General features: G+C 52.7%; 1 protein-coding gene across 4 annotated transcripts in view; it reads left to right on the forward strand.

The window, feature by feature from the left end:
• The first annotated feature begins 393 nt into the window (after positions 1–393).
• The window catches only part of EPHB2 (EPH receptor B2), a 241,178-nt gene continuing 216,637 nt past the window's right edge, over positions 394–24,934 (forward strand). For 2 of the 4 annotated variants that reach the window (XM_054009139.1, XM_054009142.1), the window contains exon 1: positions 395–548. In XM_054009139.1, the coding sequence (XP_053865114.1) occupies positions 488–548 (61 nt within the window). In that variant the 5' untranslated portion in view covers positions 395–487. Of the gene's footprint in view, positions 549–24,934 lie in introns of all 4 variants that reach the window. The other 2 variants (XM_054009140.1, XM_054009141.1) reach the window with 2 other exon arrangements.

Here is a 24,934-nt window from a genome sequence, read left to right on the forward strand (position 1 = left end):
CGTGGCGCGGGGGGCGCTGGCGATCCCGGCCTGGGCCCCTGCCCAGAGCCCCCCCCCGGCGGCTCCCCTGGCCCGGCAGGTGACGGGCGACCCCGCCCCGCAGCCCGGCCGGCCGCGGCTGACAGACAGCGCCGGGAGATACCACTGGCGGCGGGGGGGCGCCGGCCCCGCTCGCCCGCCGGGCCGCCCCGCGCCGCCCCCCGCCCCCGCCCCCGCAGGCTGCGCCGCCCGCCCCGCCCGGCCCGGCAGGCGCGGCGGGGCCCGGGGGCGGGGCGGCGGCGGGCGCTCCCCCGCGCGGCGCGGGCGGTGGGTCGCTCCAGCCTGGCGGAGCGGGGCCGGCTCCGCGCTCCCTATGGCTCACTCGGCGGCGAGCGCGCGGCGCGTGTGTCTGCCTGCGCGGGGCCGGGCTGGCCGCATGGAGCCGCGGCCGCTGCCCCGCTAGCCCCGGCCGCCGCCGCCCGCCCGCCGGTCCCTCCCCGCGCCCGCCATGGCGCTGCTGCCCGGCTGCTGCCTGCTGCTGCTGCTGCCCCTGCTCGCCGCCGTGGAGGGTAAGTGCGGCCGGCCGGGGCTCGGGGCTCGGGGCAGGCGCCGCCCGGCTGGGGCTCGGCACCGGCCGCTCCGCTCCGCTGGGGCCGGCGAGGGCACGGCGGGGAGCGGCCGCCTTTGCCGGGGGCAGGGGCCGTCGCGCCCCGGTCCGCAGCCAGGCCAGCGCCGGGCGCCCCCCGCGGCATGGGGACGGGTCCCCGGGAAGCGCGCTGCAGCGAGCCCCCGGCCGGGGCCCGGAGCCTCGGGGGCCGGGCAAAGTTTGCAGCCGGAGGGTGGAAGTGCGGAGCGGGGGACAGCGCTCGGGGGCAGCGCGGGGCTGCGGGGCGAGGACCCCGCTGGCGATGTGGAGACGCTGTCCGGGGGCTCTGGGCTGCGGCTGCTGGAGCCTGGACCTTCCCAAACATGGCGTGAGGATGGAGTGAGCCTGTGGGGCACACAGGTCCCCCTCGCCCCATGCTGCCTGCCAGTCTGCGGCGGCTTCTGGCATGGGCCGTGGTTGGCATTGCCAGCCTGTGCTGTGCCCTCTGCCTGCTCCCCCGTTAGCTGCCCGTGGCTTGGTGGGAGCCCCGGCGTGGGGGCTGTGCAGCCTGTGAGAGAGGCTTCGCGATCCCGGGCCTGGCGCCGCACGGGCTGCCCACCTCAGCCTGGCGCTGGCGGGCCGGGAGAGGGTTTGGCACGTGCCTGTAGTGGGCCCTGGCCCCTTCCTGGCTTCTGGAGCCTGAGGTTGGCCCCCGGCGTGGGCTTTCGGGAGCCGACACGTTCCCGGCTGCGTTCCCCCGGCTGTGCAGGCTAGATGGCAGGTAGGGAGTTTGTGGAATGCGGGTGCGTTTGGAACATGGTGCCCGACAGGGGGAGACGCGTTGTGGCAGCACTGTCTGGGCACGGGATGAGGTGGGATTCATCCTGCTCGCCCGCCTGTCTGAGCCGTGCGTCCATGCCCTCACACCGCTGGAGAGCCGGCCCTGTCGCCCGGGGAAGTACGACGGCACAGAACCCTGGGCTCCCGTCTCAGGGGCAGGGAGGAGCGCGAGGTCTCAGGCTGGACTCTGGCTCGTACCGGCTCGGTGAGCGCTTTGGGGGCAGCGAATGGAACTTGCGTTCAACGCAAGGGGTGACTGGATCCCCTGCTGGGTGGATGGATGGGTTTGTGTGGACGCCACTGGGTTTGGCTGTCAAGACAAATGCCCGGAAGGGGCCTAGGCACTGCGTTGGTGTGGGCTAGGGATGAGGCACTGTTGATTAAGTCGGAGTTTTGGGGAATGACTCATGGGTTGGCCAGCTATACGTAGTGATATTTACAATATGCGAGCTTGGCACAAATAGGACTATTTACATTGCAGTGGAGAGCACTAGCCAGCAATGCTGTTCAGACGAGCCCAGCATGGTTTTAATTATAGGGGGATGAGCGTGTTCCTAGGAACATCCATGTCCACGTCGGATGGCTGGCCTGATCGGATGGCAGTATTGATGGTTGACAGCGGCATTCCTGCAACGCCAGCCAGACCCGACACTGCTGACTATAGCAGGAGCGCCTGCTGCGTAGGCGACTACAGCCATGGGAGGGGAGGGGGCTGGGCCTGTGCACAGGAGCTGGCTGACACCTCCGCCCCCACCCTCCTAGTGCAACCTCTGTGGCGGAGAAAAGCCCCATGCAGCCCCCCCCGGCCAGCGCTAGGGGTCAGTAGCCCCATGTACCGTGGCGCTGCCCGGCCTGTAGGTCTCCGTCTCCATTTTCTAGAAGGAGCCAGAAACACCAGATAACATGGGCGGCTTCCCGAAGCCGTGGCAGCGTCTGGCTGGGCGCGGAGTCAAGAACTTGCGGGGCTCGGGGGGCTTTTCTCCCCTGTTAACTGGATCGTTCAGCAATGCAGAGCCCAGGCTGTCGGCTTTGGGGTCTGACTGGCCTTGCATTAGGTTCCCCCTCTCTTCCTCCCCACGCGCTCCCCTGGGCGCTTCCCGGTGTGTGTCCCGGTCAAGGGGCTCTCAGCAGATGTTGTCCCGCCCAGGAGAGGGGCCAGGCCTGGGAGGCGGATCTGTTCTTTGGCCAGTCTAGTTGGTCCAAGCGTTTCCCCAGCTGTACTTTAGTGTCACTCTTTGCCTGTCCAGTGGCCCATCCCACCCACCCTCGAGCCCCTGAGCGAGGAGCCAGCACCTTTCCCTTTGTGCCACAAAGGGCCCCCAGCCCTCCCGAAGGGAGCTTTGCTCACGTGGGTTTGAAATAGGGAAACAAGCAGCTTTTGGGGAAAGACGATCCAGGCCTGGCTTGAAGTCATTGGGCCCGGCCTGGTCTCGGGCTCCTCTCCGAGACCCTGCCCGGAGCATGGAAATGAAACTGGAGCTGAGGCGGAGTTGTCTGCTCCTGCCGCTCGCTCCTTTACCATTTACTGTAGCAAGAGCCTTGTTCTCTCCACCTGAAGGAGTGTCTGGGGCTGTGGCACCTCACAGGTCAGCAGCTCTCATCCTTGCTTTGCAAAGCTCCAGTCAGCAAATGCTGTGCTCCGGACTGGAGGGGGCGGGGAGGGCTGCCAGTTTAAAAAGTCATTAACATCATGGAGAGCCATTGGTGGGGGTGTGCTGGGTGGCGAGCGGGAGGAGGAGGGCCCTAGGGGGAAGGGCGTGCACGGGGAAGTCCTGCTCTACTAAGGAATGGATGCTTGGCCTGCTGGGTGCTGGAAAGAAAAGAGCTGGGGAGGGGAGGGGGAGAAATGGGGGGCAAGGGGAGGGAGTCCCAAACCAGCTGGACCTTAGAGCCTGAAACACAGTTGCCAGGGACAAAATGGGACAAATGCAACCTGAAGTCAATGCACTTCCCATCGGAGTCTCTGGGCCTCTCGCAGCGGGTGTGAGTGACTCTCGCAGCGGGTGTGAGTGTGCACTGGTGCTATGTAAGCTGCATCTCTTTGGCATTCAGTGGAGTGGGGAGGCGGGGAGAGGGGGCTCTCAGATGGATAGCTCATCCCATCCCATCTCCTAGAACTGGAAGGGACCTTGAAAGGTCATCGAGTCCAGCCCCCTGCCTTCACTAGCAGGACCAAGTACTGATTTTGCCCCAGATCCCTAAGTGGCCCCCTCAAGGATTGAACTCACAACCCTGGGTTTAGCAGGCCAATGCTCAAACCACTAGCTGCACTCTCCAAAGGCCTAGCTGCTTTCCATGCTGGTAGCCCCCTGCCCCCCGCCTCCCTGGACAGGTCAGCTTCACTCATGTGCTCGCCACCTGAATGCCAGGTGGGTGTAAGTCATTCACGTCACCATCTTGAGCTGCCCTCTTCCCCGATGGGTAATGTCCGTTGCCTGTCAGGGCAGTCCTGGGCCTGGCCCGTGGTCCCACACTCCTTCTGTGTGATGCTGTCTAGAATGGTAGAGTTGAAAGGGACCGTGGGAGGTCATCTAGTCCAGTCCCCTGCACTCATGGTGGGACTAAGTCTAGGTCGTGGGGACCCAGCATCATGTTCATGCAAGCGACCCCCAGCCCAGGCTGCCTCTGCCTCTGTGATAGCAAAGCCTAGCCCAGAACTACGGCCCCTAAGCTGAATGCCGGCAAGGCAGAGCGATGACGGGCTCGGGGTGCTGTGGTGCTCTCCTCCCTCCTTGAGTTACTCTTCTCCAAGGTGGTACGCCTGGCATGCTGGTTGGTCCTGCAGCTGCCTTGTCAGGCTGGGGCTCTGCCTTGGCCAGTGTAGGAAGCTCAGACATTTATGCTTTAGTGCCTGTGTCTAATCCATTCTAGCCTCCCTTGCCTTGCGCGGGCTGGGTTATTGGTAGGTCCCCCTGGTACTTACCTCCGCTCTAGCAGGTTGGCTGAGCAAGTGTGCCAGATCCACTGACACCGCAAATCAGTGTTAAGAGTCCTTCCTTACGCTGGAGGCCCTGCAGGCGTCTCACTCCGCCATATGTCTGAGTGACACCTCCTCAGCCCCTGCTCCCTAAATGTTCCCCCGCTGCCTTCGCAGCTGCAAGGGACTCCTGGCTGTTTTTCCTTTTTCTCCAACAGGCAGGGCAAGACCTCTGGCTTATTTATGGGAGACCGTGTTGTCTAGTTGTTAGCTCTTCTAGGAGACAAGACTCCTGGGTTGTATTCTCAGCTCTGATGTTGGGGAGGTCACTTGTCCCCTCTATCTCTGTTTCCCCATCTTTAAATGAGTGAAATAATACAGACCCCCATCCTGGGAGGCTTCACTAATTGATGATGTGAGGTGCTTTGAGATCCTTTGATGAAAGTAAAACAGAATTCTGTCCCCACCAGTAATAGATATATATGTATCTGTATTTACACACACTTGAGCTAACTCCCCAAAGCTACAGATAATGATGAGCAAAACTGTTGGGAAGAAAAATGTAAACTGAGAAGTGTGTATGGAAATTGGGAGTTGTTTAAGAACACTTTACTAAGTGCTCCAAAAGTCACAGTATCTCAGCTGTGAAAAAGTGTTTTTTTTTTTTTTTTTTAAATTTTAGAGGAAATGTGCAAAGAACAATAAAACATAAATCAGTGTGGAAAAAGGGGAGGTGAATGGCAGTGAATATAAAACAGAAGCTGAGATTGCCGGCAGCTGATAAGAGAAACAAAAGGGATGCTCCCCATATCTATGTCAGAGAGTTAAAGGTAATAAGGAGGCGCGTTCAAAATGTATCCGAAATAAAAGGAATCCTAAAAATAGTGTGGATCCAATATTGGGTGGAGATGGCACCATTGTCAATAATGGTGCAGAAAAGGCAGAAGGGTTCAATAAATATTTCTGTCCTATATTACGAATCAGATTGGATGATGTATCCATTGTGTATAATGATGTAGAAATACTTCTCCAAGGGTAACGAAAAGGATGTTCAGTAGCAGCATCTACTAAAATTACACATTTTAAAATCAGCAGGGCCAGAGAGCTTGCACCCAAGAGGTTTAAAAGAGTTGGCCAAGGAGCTCTTCATACCTTTGATTTTTACTTTTAATAACTTGCAGTGCTTGAGAGGTTTTAGAGGGCTAGAAGAAATGCAATATTGTTCCAACAAAATGTTAAAGACTAAATGGGATAACCTGGGTAACTATAGGATACTATTAGCCTGACATTGGTGCTGGGCAAAAGAGCGGAACCGCTAACACCGAATTCTATCACTAACGAATCAAAAGCTGGAAATATAATTAATACTAGTGCACATGGAAAATAGGTCTTGTCACACCACCTTGATATCATCCTTTGACAAGATATAAGTCTGGTTGATAAAGGCAATTGTGTTGACTGAATATACTTTGAATTCTGTAAGGATTTAGCTCTGCCAGACATTCCAATTTAAAAAAACAACACCCCCACCCCCAGAAATGTACAAAATAATTGCAGCCCATATTAGGTGGATTAAAAATGGGCTAACTGTTATTGCTGATAGGGAATGATCCACACTGGGGTGGTCCCAGTGGGGTCCTACAGGGCTTGGTTCTCAGCCTAAGGCTAGTCAGTAATGCATCATTACACCTGCGTGGCGGAAGGGTGGCGAATAAGGGGGGCACCTTGGGGTTCTGGTGAGGAGCAGCATGCGGGAGCTTGGCTGTGAACACAATACATAAAATGCTTGCACTGTGCTGGTGTAGTGATAGTATCACCACATCCCTTGTGTAATACGGGCTGTAGTGGCATCAGTGTGCTTACAGTAGGATCACTATTCCTGTACGGAAAGAAGAATAGCGCCGCGGGTGGAAGGCACTTCGGTACCAGTAACACTGCATCTCCAGAGGAATACTACCGGCAAACCTGTATCAGTAGTACACTTACAAATCCCCGACTGACGCAAACGCAGGCCAGAGGTACATTGAAAATCCTGCGGGAGGGGAGGAAATCGGTGACTTTCCTCTCCTGACCTGTTGTGTCCCTCAATCGCGTTTCCCTTGGGGGATCCTGAAAGAGATTCTCAGCAGGGACTGACCAACAGAGCGAGTGCTAGGACCCAGGCAGGGGTCATTCATGGAGCGTTCTGCCGTGGTTGGGATGCCCTGTCCTCTGCCACAGCCAGGGGGCGCTCTGGACTGTGGAGGGCAGCAGCAGAAATAGGCCAACTGCAGATGAACCCCCGGACATCTGGGTGCTGCTCAGCTGGGCTGGCTGAATTTTGGGGAAAACAGGCTCTCTGATCCCGCCTGCTTCTGGATCAACCCCAGGGCTTGCTGGGCTGCATGGGGAAGGGCGGGGCCATGGCAACGACTGGAGGTGGGGGAGGCCCTATTTGGAGACTTTCATGGCCCCAGAAAGGTTCAGTTCATAGCTCCCCTGAACCGGTTCTCCCCAGCCTTGCTGTAAGGAGGCCATGTTGAAAGGCTCTGGGGGGCTGCAGGAGGTTCAGGGGGCCTTTTGCCTGCTTAGGGCCAGCGTTCTCTTCAGGCTCTGATTGCAGCAGGCCTGGGCCCTCCCTTCGCTGATCCTGTGGGCCCTGGTGGCGGCCATCCAGCTCCTACCCTGCGGGCACTTGGAACTCCGGGACTGAGCGTGAGAACCACCCGGAAGGTGGAATAGGTGTGGGGGGAGAGCGCTCGTCCTGCCCCCCCCTCCCCCGGCCCCTCCCAGTATCGTAGTTCCATCACTGCCTCCCCCAGGCCTTCAGGAAAGGGTCTGCCAGGGGAGAAAGAGTTACGGGCTCTGGGTCTGGCTGGGGTCAGCACCTTTACCGTGGAACTTGATAGGATGAAATTTGCAAAACTGCCTCCTCTTCATCACTGTGTGAACCCAGGCCAGCCCTCCCTAGGTGTCTGGCACATGGAGGCCCTGCTGGGCTGCCTGCATTCCTTCCAGGCTGACACTTCTCCCCTCCCTCCTTGGTAGGGTGGATGGTCTAGTAGATAAGGCAGGAGGCTGGGGCCTGGGAGACCTGGGATTAATTCCCTGCTCTGCCACAGATTTTCTGGGTGATCTTGGGTGAGTCTCTTAATCTTCCTCACTTCCTGTCTGTTCAATGGGGATAATGCCCTTTGGGGTGTTGTGAAATTAAACTCCACTGACAATTGTGAGGTGCTCAGAGGATATTATGAGGAAGGCCAGTTAAGTATGTAGAGAGCTGGAGCTCCTCTATTAGGATCATCACTTGCTGCGACTGTTGTATCTGCCCTTTCCGGAGCCTCAGGCTGGTTTGCACGGTTACAATCTGCGGGGAGAGCACGGAGTGGGCTCGGACGGGGAGGGCTTCCAATTATGAGGAACCCATTCAGTGTAGGGACCCCCTACCCTGTCACTGGCTTGGGTCCCACCACAAGGGGAGAATGAACAAGGTGCTGCCTTTAGCACATAGGGAGTGAATGCTGCTCCCACTGGCTGCCTTTTGACTGGGAATGGGAGTTCTGGGGCTAATTAATGATGCCCCTCCAGCCCACGGGATGCTGCTTTTCCAGCTTACCCAGCCTATGTGTGTAGGAGTTTGTCCGGCACTTTGGGATGGAGCTGTAGAATGAAAGGCATTCTGGAAATGGATGGGTCCTAGGGTAGTTACTCATCACTATCATCCTGGGCTGCTGTTTATAATCCGTGCAGCTTCCCTGTAAAGGAGCGACCCAGTCCTCCCAACTAGAACCAGTGCACAGGGCAGAAACAGGTTTCAGAGTAGCAGCCGTGTTAGTCTGTATCCGCAAAAAGAACAGGAGTACTTGTGGCACCTTAGAGACTAACAAATTTATGAGAGCATAAGCTTTCGTGGACTACAGCCCACTTCTTTGGATGCATACAGAGTGGAATAAATATTGAGGAGATATATATATATACACACATACAGAGAGCATGAACAGGTGGGAGTTGTCTTACCAACTCTGAGAGGCCAATTAAGTAAGAGAAAAAAAACTTTTGAAGTGATAATCAAGCTAGCCGAGTACAGACAGTGTGATAAGAAGTGTGAGAATACTTACAAGGGGAGATAGAGTCAACGTTTGTAATGGCTCAGCCATTCCCAGTCCTTATTCAATCCTGAGTTGATTGTGTCTAGTTTGCATATCAGAAACAGGGCAGAAACAGTACGACTCTGTGCCCCCCCCCCCTTCAGTGGTATGTAAAGTGCATACGCTACACGCCCCCTAGCACAGGTGTAAATAACAGTGTAGATGGGGAAGCACTGCTTATATGACGAGTAAAGACACTCCTGAACCCTGTGCCGATGTACCCCCCAGTGCTCTCTCTGTTCCCAAGCAGTACCTCCCCATTTACGCCGCTGCTTTTAGCTGTGTAGTGTCCCACTACTGGAGTTTTTACCACTGCAGGGAAAGGCTCTGATGGAAGGAGGCAGTGGGGAAAGGATCCCAGCAGCCTTTCCCTGACACGTAATTCTTTCCCAGGTATCTGCCTGCTGGGTCTTGCCCACATACTCGGGGTCTAACTGATGGCCAGACTTGGGGTCAGGAAGGAATTTCCCCCGGATCAGATTGGCAGAGACCCTGGGGGGTTTTCGCCTTTCTCTGCAGCATGGGGCACAGGTTTCAACTAGTGTAAGTGGTGAATTCTTTGTAACTTGAATTCTTTAAACCATGATTTGTGGACTCCAGCAACTCAGCCAGAGTTCAGGGGTCTTTTACAGGAGTGGGTGGATGAGGTTGTGTGTCCTGCGGTCTGCAGGAGGTCGGACTAGATAATCATGCTGCTTCCTTCTGACCTTTAAATCTGAGTCTATGATCCAAAATGAAACGTGTAGACATTTCCAAATGGACGTTTTTCAGAACTTTCTGTTCCACCAAACGTTTTGATATTTTTGTCCCGACTCAGGACAAAAAGGAATTCCCAAATACACCTCTACCTCGATATAATGCCGTCCTCAGGAGCCAAAAAATCTTACCATGTTATAGGTGAAACCGTGTTATATCGAACTTGCTTTGATCCACCGGAGTGCGCAACCCCACCTCCCGGAGCGCTGCTTTACCGTGTTATATCCGAATTCGTGTTATATCTGGTCACGTTATATCGAGATAGAGGGGTACCAGAGTTTTTCATGCCCCGAGTTTTCAACCAGTTGTGTTTATCACCAGACGATTGACTCTTCAGCCCTGCCCTGTCAGTCGCCCTGCCGGGTGCGACCCCTGGGAGTGTGCTAGAGAACCATGGTGAGTTGGGTTTCCTTGTACTGTACCTTGTCGTTGCCATGGCATCTGTCTGTGTGCTTGCAGGGGCGACTGCTGTCATGGGAGGGCCTGTCACAGAGCAGAGCCCCCCTCTGGGCTCTCTTGGACCCTCTCCCTTTGTCATGGCGGTTTTGCTGGTGTCTCTAATCTAAAGAGAAAGTCTTGGGCCCTGCCAGGCTGGGGTGGGCTTTGTGTGCAGAGTAGAGCTGCCAGCAGAGCCGCTTGGCTCACCGGGTGCTCCCAAATCCCTTTACCATGGCCCCCTTCTCCTAGCGATAACCCTCAGCCGAACAACTGGTAGAGGGGCAATATGCAAATAAGAGGGTTTCGCCTCTGAGCACGTCCAGTGTCAACTGGATGTTTGCAGCCCCCTGAGCTCACTGCAGCTGGTACTGGAAGTGCTGGGTCGTTTCTCCCGCCTCGCATCATGCACCTGCAAAACCACTGTCCGTCCCGCTGGAGAATGGCTCTGCGTGGGAGTGGCTCTGTACTCTTCCACCCTGTAGAGGGCTCTGGGGTGACGGGGCTGGGTCCTGGGAAGGGGTGTGGCCAGGTGTCTGTGCGCTCCAGCTAGTCTTCAGCCACACAAGCTCCCTAAGAGAGGGTCTTTGTAGGCAGGGCACATGCAACCCCAGGGGCAGGAAGTCGCAAGTTCATGCCGGGCTCCGCATTGCCCCAGGGATGGGATTTGGCGGCCGACACAAGAAAATCAGTTCTCTGCTCCGCTGAGTGAGAGGGTGGGCGGGTGGGTGTGGTGCTTCTTGCCTTGCAGTGAAAGTTGATTTCATTAAGGAAAAACGTTAGCAAGCTCCCGAATGCTGAAGGGGAACTGTGATTTCAGAGTGATCAAAACCCACTGTTTATTCGGGGGGCGGGGGGTGAGCCCGGTGCGCACACCACGTGGGCCCTTGCAGTGAGTGGCAGGGCTTGTGGTGGAATGGCCACTCCCTGATCCTCTGCATCCCGCACCACTTCACATCGGTGCTAAATTTCCCATTACCTTGAGCATGCAGAGGGCCAGTCCCATGTGCGCGCATATGCACATGCATGGACCACAAGGGATGTGTGTGTTTGGTCGGTCGGTCCAGTCTACAAGGACTGTCTCTGTGTGTGTGTGTGTGTGTGTGTGTGTGTGTGGTCTGCAAGGTGTGCGTGTGTGACAGGGCAGCCACCTGCCACATCTGGAGGCAGTCCGCTCTAGTGGTTAGAGCAGGGCACTGGGAGGTCGGAGCTGGGTTCCCAACTCTGCCACTGAATCATTGTGAGACCTCGGGAGAGCTACATCCCCTGTCTGGGCCTCAGCCTGCGCCTCTGTAAAATGAGCCTGGCGCTGACCCCAGGGCCTGGAGCTCTCGGGATGGGAGGTGCCCAGTGTAATCTGCAGGGCTGATGTTGCCCTTCCCCTGCTCAGGGACCTCCTGTGCCTATACAGTGACCAGCAGAACCAGTGATGAGTCATGAGGAGGGAGGCAGCCAACGGTGTGCACTGGAGCTGGCTGCCTTCACTCCGCCACCCTGAGAGCTAGCTGGCAGCAGGGCCCTGTGTGTGGTGGCCGGGAGCAGGCACTCAGTCAGCCCTCGCAGTGGGGTCCCCTCGGCCTGTACTGGGTGGGAGAATGGGGGCCCCTTGAGCAGGATGCATTGTGCTTGGATGGGGCAGAGTGGTGGCAGTGTCTGGCTACAAAGCCAAGTGCAGGTCTGCTCCTGGCTAGAGCCATTTGTGTTTTATTAGTGACCAGAAGCTGCTGGATCCACTCTGCCTGGCAACTCCCCCCCTTCCCCCCTGGCATCAGAGGTTCCTTCCTGAGGTCCTGGATCAAGAGCGCAAAGGATGGAGGGTGGGAGCACCGAGATCCAGCAAGAGGGGACACTGGGACCTGAGCATACCTGTGCCCCTCAGGTGGAGGAGTTGTCTCTGCATAGAGACCTCTCGCATAAGGACAATGAGTGCCCCCCCACACACACTGTGGGAGCAAAGCAAGCTGGGGAGGGGGCTGTCGGGTTGGATGCATAGGGCTTTGTGCCCCTCTATTCCCACTTGGCTTCTGAGCAGGCAACGTCGCTGCTCCTGCCAGCAGCTGCCTGGGTACCCCCAGTTCCAGGGGCATGGCAGGCTGCCACCAGGAGCTTTGTACTGGGCCTGGGCAGAGGCATGGCCAGAGCCTCGTCCTGCTGGGGTCACTGCAGAGCAAGACGTGCCTAACGCACCAAGCCAGGCCGGAGGAGCCTTTTATGTCTGAGCCGATTATCCTTCCCAGGCTGCGGGAGGGGGTTGGGAAAGCCTGGCTGCGAATGCGGTAATGAGCACTGCAGAGAGTTCTCAGGGCTCCAGACAGACCCTCCTGCCAGGCCGTGCAGTGGAGAGGCAGAGCAAAGGGCGGTGCTGAGCTGGGGCAGCCGGTGTGGAGATCAGGGAGTGACTGGCTGGCTGCAGCAGGGACAGGGAAGAGCTGCCTGTGATGAGAGAATAGCCTCCTGGGTCCTGAATGCAGCCAGATCCCAGGAAACCAGCCAATACGTTTAGTGTCGCGCTGGCTCCAACAGTGCCCCTGTGGCTGAGGTCAGAGAGCAGCCTGCGCTCTGAGCCCCGCTGGCCAGCGTTGCCCGGTTCGGTCGCTACTCAAAGGAGGATTTCTGTGGCGAGTCAATCGGTTGATGAAACCACTCCAGGGTTCGGAAGCATGTCCATGATACATTCCCCAGAAGGCCCACAGCACCCCTGCCAGGGTGGGTCCCCTGTGTGTCGGGCACTGCCAGCTCCCAGTGAACAAGGGGTTAACTCCTTGTCTGTCCCAGATACTGTACATCTGGGCTGCTTGGGAGACAGGGAGGCTTTGGGGACATTAGGCTCCACACCCCGGGGTCACGGAGCGGGTCCAAGCCCCAGGAGGCAATGTGTCTGTTTGCTGGTCATCTCACATTGTTTTTTCCTCCCCGTCCTTCACCTGGACACCCAGGAGAAGCCCTTGCTGACCGGGACTGTGTCTGTCTCTTGCATTGTTCCCCTGCATAGTGTTGCTGTGAGGACGGGAAACCAAGACACAGGGAGCTGCCTGGCCCGCAGGGAGTCGGGGCCAGCGTGGGGATTAGAACCCAGGAGATCTGACCCAGTTCTCCTGCTCTGCTCTTCTTGCACCGTCCATGCCTCCTGTGACCAAACAGAGTGGGGACAACAGTGTCGAGGATGCTGGACAGAGCTTCATAGCTGCTCTGTTAAAATTGCTGGGGTCTGCTTCCTGCTCCACTATCTCCTTCCCTGGACGTGTCCGAAGATTCCCGGCATTGCCTTCAGTCTCCCCCAGACTCGTGTGCCGAGTGGGGCGCTGATCTCAGGGCTGGGGGAAGGCATCCCTTTCCAAGAGTGAGATCTACGAACGGCTTTAACCAATCGAAAAGGAAAAGCTGGAGGGGAGCGTATCTTGGCAGACCTGGGCTGTCACCCCAGGAAGGTCACTTGCATTTTGGCTTCCCCATAGGAGCGGAAGGACGGGGGCATTCTGTGGTCCCCAGACTGCCCAGTTACCACCGCTATCAATGGCAGACAGGAGTAAAAGCCGGGAGCTCCGGGGGCCCAGCCCAATGTTTGTCCCTAGGCCTTGCTGCCTCTCCTGGCCACCACCCAGTTCCTGGGCAGTTCTGGGTCCACTACAGGCCCAGTGCTGGCCTGCTCTGGAGCTGGGCAAGGGGTGAGGCCGAAGCAATGATCCCGCTCCCCCCTTTGCCCTGCCCTTGGTACTGCTCAGGGCCCCAGAGAAGGGACTGGGAAGCTGTGCCTGGAGCCCCAGCCTCCCTCCCCCCCCCCCGCCCCTTCATCTCTGAATCTCACCAGCAAATACACACAGCACCTGAGCCAAAGTCTCTGCATTGCCTTCGGTGAGCTTTGGCTCGGAGGCCCACACCCTCCCTGGGATTTAGGCACTTCACTGGGAGTTAAGAGTCTGGCCCAGATCCTCAAGGTGTTTAAAGTGCCTGCTAGTAAATGGAGCAAGGCCCTGGCCTGTTCAGCCTCTTCCCGTATGGAGATCCTGGGGGATCAGGGTGGTTCCGGATGGGGACTCCCCCACTCCCGCCCTTCCAGCTGGCCCATGCTGCCAGCCTGGTTCCTGGAGAGCAGCCGGCTGCATCACCAACGTTGTTGCTGGCTTGCGTTCAGCACTTCCTCTAGGAGCAGCACTTGGCTGCCAGGAAACATCTCTGGGGAGACATCTGCTTTCTAGCAACTTCCCTGAGGCAAGAGAACAGGCTGAAGCCAGGCAGTTGCTGTCCTGGTCCCTCTACCTGCTGCAGCTTCTCTCCTTTCCACAAAGCGTTGTGTGCCCGTCTCTGCTCTGCTGGCAGGGCTGGGGGAACACCTGGACCGGGAAGAAGGTGCTCTGTCCACCAGCTGTTTCATGGCTGTTGCTGTGCCCACCTGTGTCATGGTGGTGAGGTGCCCATGCAGATGGAGCAGAGCCCGCTGCCAGCGCCAGGCGGCTGCTACGGGGAACAGCTTGCTCTTTGGGAGGGCCTGGACTCCACGCAGGAGTGCAAGCCCCAAGTTCTGGCACTGAAGAGCCAGGATGGACGGAGCACGTCTCCGTTATGCAGAGCTGTGGTGAGGTTGGAGGGACTCCTAGCCAGAGCTGGGGTCCTGTGACCAGAGGTCCCTGGGCTTCGATTTCAGCCCAGCAGTGAAACAGCCACTGCAGAGAGGGCCAAGTGCTTGATGGTCCTGGAGCAGGGGATTGAAATGCTGCCCTTCCCCCTCCCAACCCGCTCTCCCTGCAACCTGCCCCCCTGCAGAATCTGCTCCTCAGCCCAGCCCAGGTCTGTGTGCCCCCTGTTGTCAGAGCACCCTGGGGGGCTGTATTGGGTATGGGGGGGGTCAGCGTGTGCTGTGATGTCAGAGCGCCCTGGGGGGCTGTATTGGGTACGGGGGCTGGTGGTGTCAGTGTGTGCTGTGCTGTCAGAGCACCCTGGGGGGCTATATTGGGTACCGGGGTGGGGGGTCAGCATGTGCTGTGCTGTCAGAGCGCCCTGGGGGAGCTGTATTGGGTATGGGGGGGTCAGCGAGTGCCGTGCTGTCAGAGCGCCCTGGGGGGCTGTATTGGGTATGGGGGGGGTCAGCGTGTGCCGTGCTGTCAGAGCGCCCTGGGGGGCTGTATTGGGTATGGGGGGGTTAGCGTGTGCCGTGCTGTCAGAGCGCCCTGGGGCTGTATTGGGTACAGGGGGAGGGGGGTCAGCGTGTGCTGTGCTGTCAGAGCGCCCTGGGGCTGTATTGGGTATGGGGGGGGGTCAGCGTGTGCTGTGCTGTCAGAGCGTGCCGGGGGGCTGTATTTGTTTGTTTTTTACTCTCTAGAGTGCAGCTTGGTTGGACAGTTGCTCTGATGGTTCGAGGTGGTGTCTGGGGGCACAGGCGGTGATAGGAGAAGTGTGAGAGCAGGGGCAGTTTGTGTGTCTGGGGAGCTGTGCATGTGCAGAGGCGGGGGCGGGGGGAGATGACTGGTATGCAGTTCTTTTATCGGACTGAAGCCTAGGTCGGTAGAGCTCGAGTGCCCAGGGAGATGACTGGGCCACGTCTGCCCTTCAGCCTGTGTGTGTGGCGTGGTGAGGGAGTGTGGGGAAAGGATTTGGGCTCTCAGCAGGGCCGTGCTGCATCAGGGGAGCCTGGGAACTGCTGCTGGCTGGCGAGGTGCTGCTTGCAGCCAACCTGGGGCGTGGCAGCGAAGGCAGCCTGTGGAGCTGGGCTTGCCCACACCGGCAGGTGTGGAAGGAGAGCGCTCGAGGGGTGAAATCGCTGCAGAGGAGTGGGCTGTTGCCCCAGGAGAGCAGAGAGCACCTAAGCATCTCGCCCAGCCTCAGTGAGTGGCTGCAGGCTGAGGGTGGGGATATGGGAGATGCAGCTTGTCCCACACGCTTAGTTCCTCTTCACTCCTGCATGCGGTCCAGGCCTTGTCTGCACTATGGTTTGTCCTTGTGTTAATCCGCACGTGTTTGCTAACTCCAGTTAAGAATGTGCCTTTTTTCTTAGGGGAGATGAGTGGGTAACACACAGAGAAATCGGGGCCGATTCTCATCCTGCTGCATCAGAGTAAACCTGGAGTAACTCCAGGGCAGTCCCTCTGCATTTACATCGCCGAGCTGATCCCAGACCTGGTTCTTTCACCAAGGCATGTGTACGTGTACAGACACACACACCTTGGCACTGCTGGCTGCGTCTGCATTCTGCTTGCTTGGGGCTACGTGTAAATCCTCTTTGGGGTGCAGGAGAGCTGCCTGCGTTCTCAGCCTTGCCTGCACCCGTGGCTCTCTGCACCTCTAGCTTACCTGACGTCTCAGCAGGGAGGCCGTGTCCTAGCTCCATTTTCCAAACCCCTGCCATGCCCACACTGTCTCCGTGCAGCTCTGCTGAGCTGTGGGAGAGTGCATGCTGCATCCTGGGCAAGGCAGCCCAACAGCTGGGTGTCCTGCGTCCCCACGCACAGAGCTCCTGCTGGGGTGTTCAGCTGGGCCGGGCCCCTACTACAGGTTGTACTCAAGGCAGAAGTTGAGTCCATGCTGTGCTCAAGGCAGTGTGAACAGGGTCAGGAATCACTGCGACTCCCTTCCTCTGGAGGGCTGCTCCATGCAGGCGCTCAGTGAACTCTGCTCTGGTGGGTGCTGGGGGTCAGGGAATCCATTTTTGAACCTGGCCTAATTCTGCTTGTGGGAGCCAGTGATGCCGCTGCAGGGCCATGAGAGCCAGTGCCACCAGGTGGGACAGGGAGATGAATGCTTTTCCCCACCCGGGCAGCCTCTCTTGCTTGGAGTGGCTGTGGCTTTGTGCCCTCAGCAGGCACACAGCCGACCTGACATCTCAGAGCCCCTGTGCAGCTGCGGCTGGGCCTGTCTCCTCTCCCCCAGCCCAGCGTGGACAAACGTGGCAAGTATTTTGAGTGGGTGTGTGGGAAGCCCAGGGCTTTATGAAGCAGTGGGATCAGCTCCCTGGTGAAGAGCGGTGGGCTGGGAAAGCCCCCGCCAGTGAGTAAAGGGAGAGCAGGCTGGCAGCAGCTCGTGCCAGATCTGCATCATTGTTTCTGTGTTGAGGAACACAGGCTAGTGGATCAGAAGCGGGCAGTGACTGTGGCTCCCCTGACTTTGGGGAGGCCTTTGATACAGGTCTTGAGCGACATTTTCATTTGTAAACTGGAGCCGTCTGGGTAGGGATGGACATGCCGCTGGATAACAGTGCTGGAAGGAGCGACTTGTGGTGTTCCTGGCATAATGAAGGGGTTGGTGTCTGGCTGGTGGGAAGCATCAGGTGGGCACTGCGGGGGTCTGTTCTGTATCCAGTATTGTCATGAACGCACTGGCTGATGGTCAGTAAATGGGGTTCATTGATGGCACAAGCCAGGAGCAATGACAGCACTTCAGAAGGGAGATAAGTTGTCCTGACCTGTCAGCTTCTTTTCTCTGAGATGTCAGGTCGGCTGGCCTGCCCCCAAACCTGCGCTGGCCTGCCCCCGTTTTAGGCTGTTGTGTTTTACTCTAGCGCTTGCTGGTCTGTATCATTGCTGTAAGTGATGGCTCTCTGCTTTGGAGTGATAGGAGGGCTGCTCCCTCCCCCTCAGCTTCCAGTGACTGTCATCTGAGCCACCTCCATGCATGGTGGGCAAAGAAACCCAAAGCCATCTGTCCTGGGTCATCAGGTGCAGCCTCCAGAGACATCACTGCTGTCCATCGTGGTCTTGCTGGTGTGGAGCAAAGGCTGACCTCAGGGAAAGGGTCTTCAGCCCCGGCGAAGGAGTGGTGCAACACGAATGTCACTCCTCCAACCTGCGGAGTGCTGGCCAGGCAGACACAGGCCCCGGGCTCACAGTGGACAGAAAATTGAATGTGACTCAAGTCAGTTGTTGCTGTCACTAGAAGTGCAGATGTTGCTGTGGGTTTTAATAAAAGGGTCACTCCCCATCCCCAGATCGCTCTCAGGGTGCAGTCTGGGGTCCTGTTTCTGCTAGTGGCTGATTCCCTGGTGCTCGGGGCAGGAGAAAATTCCCCAGAGCGGGGCCTGTCTGTATTTCCTATTATTTACTCACTTTTCATTCTGCCTCTGTTTCTTTGCTTTCCTTTATCGATAGCTCTCTTCAAACTCGGGAAGCAGAGAAGGAGGTTCTCCCATGAGAGAAGGAGCTAAAAGCTCATTCTGACCTGATGTCAAACTCTTTGCTTTCTGACTGAATGTTTGCCGGGAGATTTCACTGTGACTGACACCTGTTCTGGCTGCAGATTGACAGCTTTTGATAAATACAGATCTCCTGGAAATGCTGAATTGACTGTCAGCTGCTTCCACTTGTCACCTGTGTTTCTGCTAATATGGAGCTTGGACAGCTTAGAAAGGCTGTGATGTTACTTCTCTATGCATGGCTGTGGCCTGGGGGGGCTGCCAGCTTCCTGGGCTAGGGCTAGAGTGCTGCCAGCCCGTCTGTGGTAGGTCCAGAAGTGTTGAGGCAACACCGGTGCCAGGGGCAGCGGCGGCTCCAGGCACCAGCGCTCCCAGTGTGTCCCTGGGGCGGCAAGCCGCAGGGGGTGCCCCGCCGGTCTCCGCGAGGGCGGCAGTCAGGCTGCCTTCTGCGGCATGCCTGCGGGAGGTCCGCTGGTCCCATGGATTCGGCGGTGGGTACGCCGAAGCCGGGGACCGGTGGACCTCCCGCAGGCATGCCGCCGAAGGCAGCCTGCCTGCCGTGCTTGGGGCGGCAAAAAAGCTAGAGCCACCCCTGGCCAGGGGAGGCTACCTACGCTAACAGAGGAGCGCAGGCGTGAAGGGGAAGGCCGCTTTCTCTGGACTGAGCACTGGTGAGTCGCAAGCACCGTGAGTGCCAATTCCCTTTCTGGCAGGAGCCCAGAGCACTAATGTGGTGTGATGTTACTGTGGCTTTAAGAGGATGAACAATCTCCAGGGTGACAGGTTTCAGAGTAGCAGCCGTGTTAGTCTGTATCAGCAAAAACAGCAAGGAGTCCTTGTGGCACCTTAGAGACTAACAAATTTATTTGGGCATAAGCTTTTGTGGGTAAAAAACCCACTGCATCAGATGCATGGAGTGGAAAATACAGAAGGAAGATTATATAGAGATAGAGATAATGTTTTCACCTCTCTTAGCCAGTATTACACACACACACAGAACATGAAATGATGGGGGTTGCCTTACCTGATCCCCCACTGGGTAAGGCAACTCCCATGTTTTCATGTACTGTTACATATATCTTCCTACTGTATTTTCCACTCCAGGCATCTGATGCAGTGGGTTTTAGCCCACGAAAGCTTATGCCCAAATAAATTTGTTAGTCTCTACGGGGCCACAAGTACTTCTCGTTGTTTTTAATCTCCAGGGTGTGGGAGCTGACATGGGGAGCAGGCACCTGGTTTTAGGTTAGACTGACCAGAGTTCAGATGCTCTCTATGTGCGGTAGCAAAGCTCTTAATAAAGACTGTGGTTAAGTTACTAGCAAGGAATGACGTAAAATGACACATGGTACCAGGATTGTGGGAAGTGATAAAAAGAACTGGAAGTTGGGTGGTTGGTGTGGTGTGTGTTTTTGTTTGTTAGTTTTTGTTTAAAAACAAATGAACAAAAAAACCCTGAAGTAAAAGTCACTCGGGAGTGAAAAACAATTTTGAATGAAATAAGATGGATCAATTCAGAGTTCCCACGTTTCTAAAAATGATAAATGCTGCAGAAACCTGGAAAAGGTTTAAATGAGAATTGGATTTATGTTTGAGGGCATCAGGGTCTATTCTGAGGGAAGATAAACAAAAGATTGCCACCTTTTTGAAAACTACAGGTGCTGAAGCAATTTGTTTATATAATTCATTTGAGTTTAATCAACAACAACTGCACATTTTAGAAAGAAAACCAACTGATGTGAATATAAACTTAATAAGAAAAAGTGTATATAAAAAAAGCCTATGGAGGAAAACAGAGTTGAAGTTTTGAAGTTAAAACATACGAGCATATGAAAGAATATTCTAGAATGTGGAGGGAGGCACCAACCTAGACAATGTCCAGCAGGTGGTCAAACCTGTCACATCTGAAAGAGACAGAATTATTCTCCAAAGCTGGTAAACAGAGAAGTCTGAAAAAAATTAGAAATATATATTTAATTCCAAATTCAAAAGTCTCAGAGAAGATGCTAAGTAAGGAATGCAGAGCTGACGTTACAGAGGAAGAAAATTGTGTTTCTGGGTATTTTGAAACAGAGCCAATCTGTGAACTACAAGCAGGATTGGATGGTTACACTATCTACTAATGGAACATGCATTTTGTATGTAATAGATACAGGTGCACAGGCTAATGTAATTTCTTCTGAAATTCCAAAATGTCTAAAAGTAAAACCTGTAGTAAGAGAACAAATGCAGATTACTTTACAGTCTTATAGCGGAAAAAATTCCTGTTATGGTATTTGTGAATTACAGGTCATAGTTAAAGATAATTTGGAAAACATAAGATTTGTAGTAGTTAAAGGACAAAGTTTAGGTTTAGAAACCTGTTTAGCACTAATTCTAATTGATAGAATTCAGACTATTCAGGATTCTGAAATGCCGGAAAACTTTATGAAGTATTCACTGGCATTGGTAAATTAGATACAATGTATAAAACAGATTTTAAATGAAACAAAGAAATCAGTTATACATGCAACTAGAAAAATACCCTTTGCTTTAAGACAGTGGTTTTCACCTTGTGATCCGCTGACCCGTGGGGGTCTGCAGACTGTCTAAGGGGTCCGTGAAAGATTGTCATTACTACAGAATAGTGGTTTTCAACTTGTGGTCTCCGCAGACTGACTAAGATTTCCAAAAGGGTCCACGCATCCATTTGAAATGTTTCTGGTGGTCCACAAATGAAAAAAGATTGAAAACCACTGCTTTAAGAAGTAGGGTACAAAAGGAATTGGAAAGGTTAGCTAATTTAGATATAATTAAAGAGTAGAAGAACTGACTGGGTGAATTCAGCTGTAATAGCAGAAAAGAAAGATGGATCCTTACGTTTGTTTAGATCCGAAAGGGAACATTTTAAAATACCTACCAGGGAAGAAATATTTGGACAAATAGCAGGACCAAAATACATTTCTTCTTTCGATGCATCAAATGGATTTGGGCAGATATCTTTGGAGCAAGAAGGTCAGTTGCCATGTACATTTAACACAGCTTTTGGATGTTACTGTTTTAATGCTGCTGAGATATTTCATAGAGCAATGCAAAAGATTTTTGAAAATACAGCTACAGTAATATGGGGAAGAACTTTAGAAGAGCATGATAGAAGATTAACTAAAGCATTATCTAGAGCAAAAGGGGGATTGAAACTTAACAAAAATGCATGTAAATTTATTGTGCAACAATTGACAACTCCATGACCAGTCAGGAGTTGATCCACAGTGAATACAAGCCATTGATGATATTGCTTACCTAAAAGATAAGGAGTCATTACAGACATTTTTGGGTGTGGTTAATTTTGTAGGAAAATGCAAACCTAACCTAGCAGGAAAAAAACAAGCAACAAATTGAAGGGCTTTAACTTTGTAAAAAATAATCAGTGGAAATGGGACTATGAACACAACAAGAATTTGAGCAACTAATAAAAAACCGCTCCAGTATTAAAATTATTTGATAGTAACAGCCTTACAAAATTATCTTCAGACGCATCCAAACAAGGTCTCCGAGCAATTCTATTACAGAAGTGTGGTGCACTATGGAAACCAGCTGCTTATGCATCTGGGGCTATGTCAAACTGAATGTCAGTATGCTCAAATAGAGAGAGGCTTTGGCATTGGTTTTTGCATGCAAAAGTCACATGTTTGTATGTGATAGATCTGTACTTGCAGGAGTAGTTCATAAGCCATTAGTTAATATTTCGAAAAGGAACATGACAGTTATACCACCTTGGTTACAAAGATTATTTTTTCAATTTTATGTATATGATTTACTAGTAGAGTATCAGCCAGGCAAATCATTAATTGTTGATGATATTCCTTCTAGAGTTTATGATGTAACCAACGTAATTGAAGGTGATGAGATGCATGTAGATGTACTTAAATAGTTTTCTGTATCAGAAAGGGTATGGAAAGAAATTGTACAAGTAGACAGGTTGAGAATTTGCAAACAGTTATTACAGCTGTTGAAAAAGGATATAATAAATTATACCAAAGCCATATAGTCCATTTATTCAAGACTTATCAGTAATTGAAGGACTTCTGTTTAAAGGCAATAGAGTAATAATTCCTTTAGGGTAAACAGCAGAGATGTTGCAGTGCTTACATGAGGGACATGTAGGCATAGACAAATGAAATGTAGAGCAAGAGAGGTTCTGTACTGGCCCCAAAAGACAGAGAAATATAAAGAATGTGACATATGTCAAAGATATAGAAATGCTCAGTCTAAACAACTTGTGACACATATTCATGAAAACTTAAGACCTTGGTCTAAAGTAGGCTTAGATCTATTTGAATATAAAGGAAATGCTTATAGATTCATGGACTCTAGGACTGGAAGGGACCTCGAGAGGTCGAGTCCAGTCCCCTGCCCTCATGGCAGGACCAAATACTGTCTAGACCATCCCTGATAGACATTTATCTAACCTACTCTTAAATATCTCCAGAGATGAAGATTCCACAACCTCCCTAGGCAATTTATTCCAGTGTTTAACCACCCTGACAGTTAGGAACTTTTTCCTAATGTCCAACCTAAACCTCCCTTGCTGCAGTTTAAGCCCATTGCTTCTTGTTCTATCCTTAGAGGCTAAGGTGAACAAGTTTTCTCCCACCTCCTTATGACACCCTTTTAAATACCTGAAAACTGCTATCATGTCCCCTCTCAGTCTTCTCTTTTCCAAACTAAACAAACCCAGATCTTTCAGCCTTCCTTCATAGGTCATGTTCTCAAGACCTTTAATCATTCTTGTTGCTCTTCTCTGGACCCTCTCCAATTTCTCCACATCTTTCTTGAAATGCGGTGCCCAGAACTGGACACAATACTCCAGCTGAGGCCTAACCAGCGCAGAGTAAAGTGGAAGAATGACTTCTCGTGTCTTGCTCACAACACACCTGTTAATGCGTCCCAGAATCATGTTTGCTTTTTTTTTTTTTTTTTTTTTTTTAACAGCATCACACTGTTGACTCATATTTAGCTTGTGGTCCACTATAACCCCTAGATCCCTTTCTGCCGTACTCCTTCCTAGACAGCCTCTTCCCATTCTGTATGTGTGAAACTGATGGTTCCTTCCTAAGTGGAGCACTTTACATTTGTCTTTATTAAACTTCATCCTGTTTACCTCAGACCATTTCTCCAATTTGTCCAGATCATTTTGAACTTTGACCCTATCCTCCAAAGCAGTTGCAATCCTCCCAGTTTGATATCATCTGCAAACTTAATAAGCGTACTTTCTATGCCAATATCTAAGTCGTTAATGAAGATATTGAACAAAGCTGGTCCCAAAACAGACCCGTGCGGAACCCCACTCGTTATGCCTTTCCAGCAGGATTGGGAACCATTAATAATTACTCTCCGAGTACAGTTATCCAGCCAGTTATGCACCCACCTTATAGTAGCCCCATCTAAGTTGTATTTGCCTAGTTTATTGATAAGAATATCATGCGAGACCGTATCAAATGCCTTACTAAAGTCTAGGTATACCACATCCACAGCTTCTCCCTTATCCGCAAGACTCGTTATCCTACCAAAGAAAGCTATCAGATTGGTTTGACATGATTTGTTCTTTACAAATCCATGCTGGCTATTCCCTATCCCTATGTTCTAGTTCTTGATTATTTTTTCCAGAAATATCTATACTATAAAACACATATGCCAATCAATTTATAAAATTAAATTAGTTTTTGCGAGGCATTGCATTCCCAACACAGCAATTACTGAGGATGGACCTCAATTACATAGTCAAGAGTTTAAAAGTTTTTGCCAGAGTGTGTATGATTTCAAACATTGCATCAAGTCCGGGTTTATCCTCAATCTAATGGACTAGTTGAAAATGGTGTTAAAATAGTAAAAAGATGTGCATTCTGGTTTATATTTGGCATTATTAAATTACAGAATATCGCCGTTACCACAAGGTTTATCATCTGCACAGTTTATTTAACAGAAAGCTTAGAAACAGATAACATATGTTATCCCCCCCACCCCCCAGGAGGATATAAGGAAAGGAATAAGTATCAATATCAGTTGAGTTTGTATTAAAATAATTATGATAGAATAAACGACTTGATTTGAAACTGAATGATCGAGTACGTGTCTGTCATGGGAGAAGTTGGGCTCGGAAAGCTACTGTAGCAAAGGAGGTAACACCTCAGTCTTATGATGTCATGACTAGTAATAGTCAAGTGGACAGCTGAAATCAGAGGCATTTGCAGTTGTTACCTGCAAGACCAGACTCTGGGCTTGTCTACCCTTAAAATGCTACATTGGCACAGCTGGGCTGCCGTATCTCTTCAGTGTAGATGCTACCTATGCTGATAGGAGCAGTTCTCTCATCAGCCTTGGTAATTCACCTCTCCAAGAGCTGGTAGCTAGGCTGACAGAAGAATTCTTCACTGACCTAGCACAGTCTACACAGGAACTTAGGTCAGCTTAACATACCCCTGACCAAGGTAATTAAACTGACCTAATTCTGTAGTGCAAGACCAGGCCTCAGCTGAAAGAAGAAATGATATAGCAAGAACATGACATCAGTCCTCTAAGTAATAAGAGAACTTCATTAATATGGCAAATATAGAAGTTAGACTGTCATTGCATCCAAGGAGACCTGTTAAAAGACTTGTATGAAGCTGTTAAGATAAAATCAGAATTATATGCATTTATATGTACAGAAAATGCTGAACAAAAATTACAAGAAAGGCGATGTGGTATTATTGTGGCTTTAAGAGACTGAATAGGATCTCCAGGATTCTGAGCTGACAGTAGAAGGAGGCAGCTGGTTTTAAGTTAGACTGACAGACTGGAGTTCAGATACTCTGTTTCTGTGTTAACTACCTATCTAATAGACTGTTAAGTTACTAGCAATGACTGATTATTAAGACTAGTGGATTACATGACTATAAAACACAGGCAGAGAACAGGCATGTCTGAGGAGACATGGGGTGAAGGCCAGCCCATAGCATCTCAGATACTCCTCCCTGCCCAGAGTCCACAGAGCAGCGCCAGAGATGGATTTGTCCCAGTGTTTTCTAAACTGAAATTTGGGGAAAAAGCAGAATTAGAGACCGAGAGAGAGAGAGAGAGAGAGGATCCCTGTGAGCTCTGGCAGGGACCCACCCTTACGTAAATTCACAGAGGTGGGTGTTTAATCTCTTCCACTG

The sequence above is a fragment of the Malaclemys terrapin genome, chromosome 19, assembly GCF_027887155.1.
Source record: "Malaclemys terrapin pileata isolate rMalTer1 chromosome 19, rMalTer1.hap1, whole genome shotgun sequence".
NCBI lineage: Eukaryota > Metazoa > Chordata > Testudines > Emydidae > Malaclemys > Malaclemys terrapin.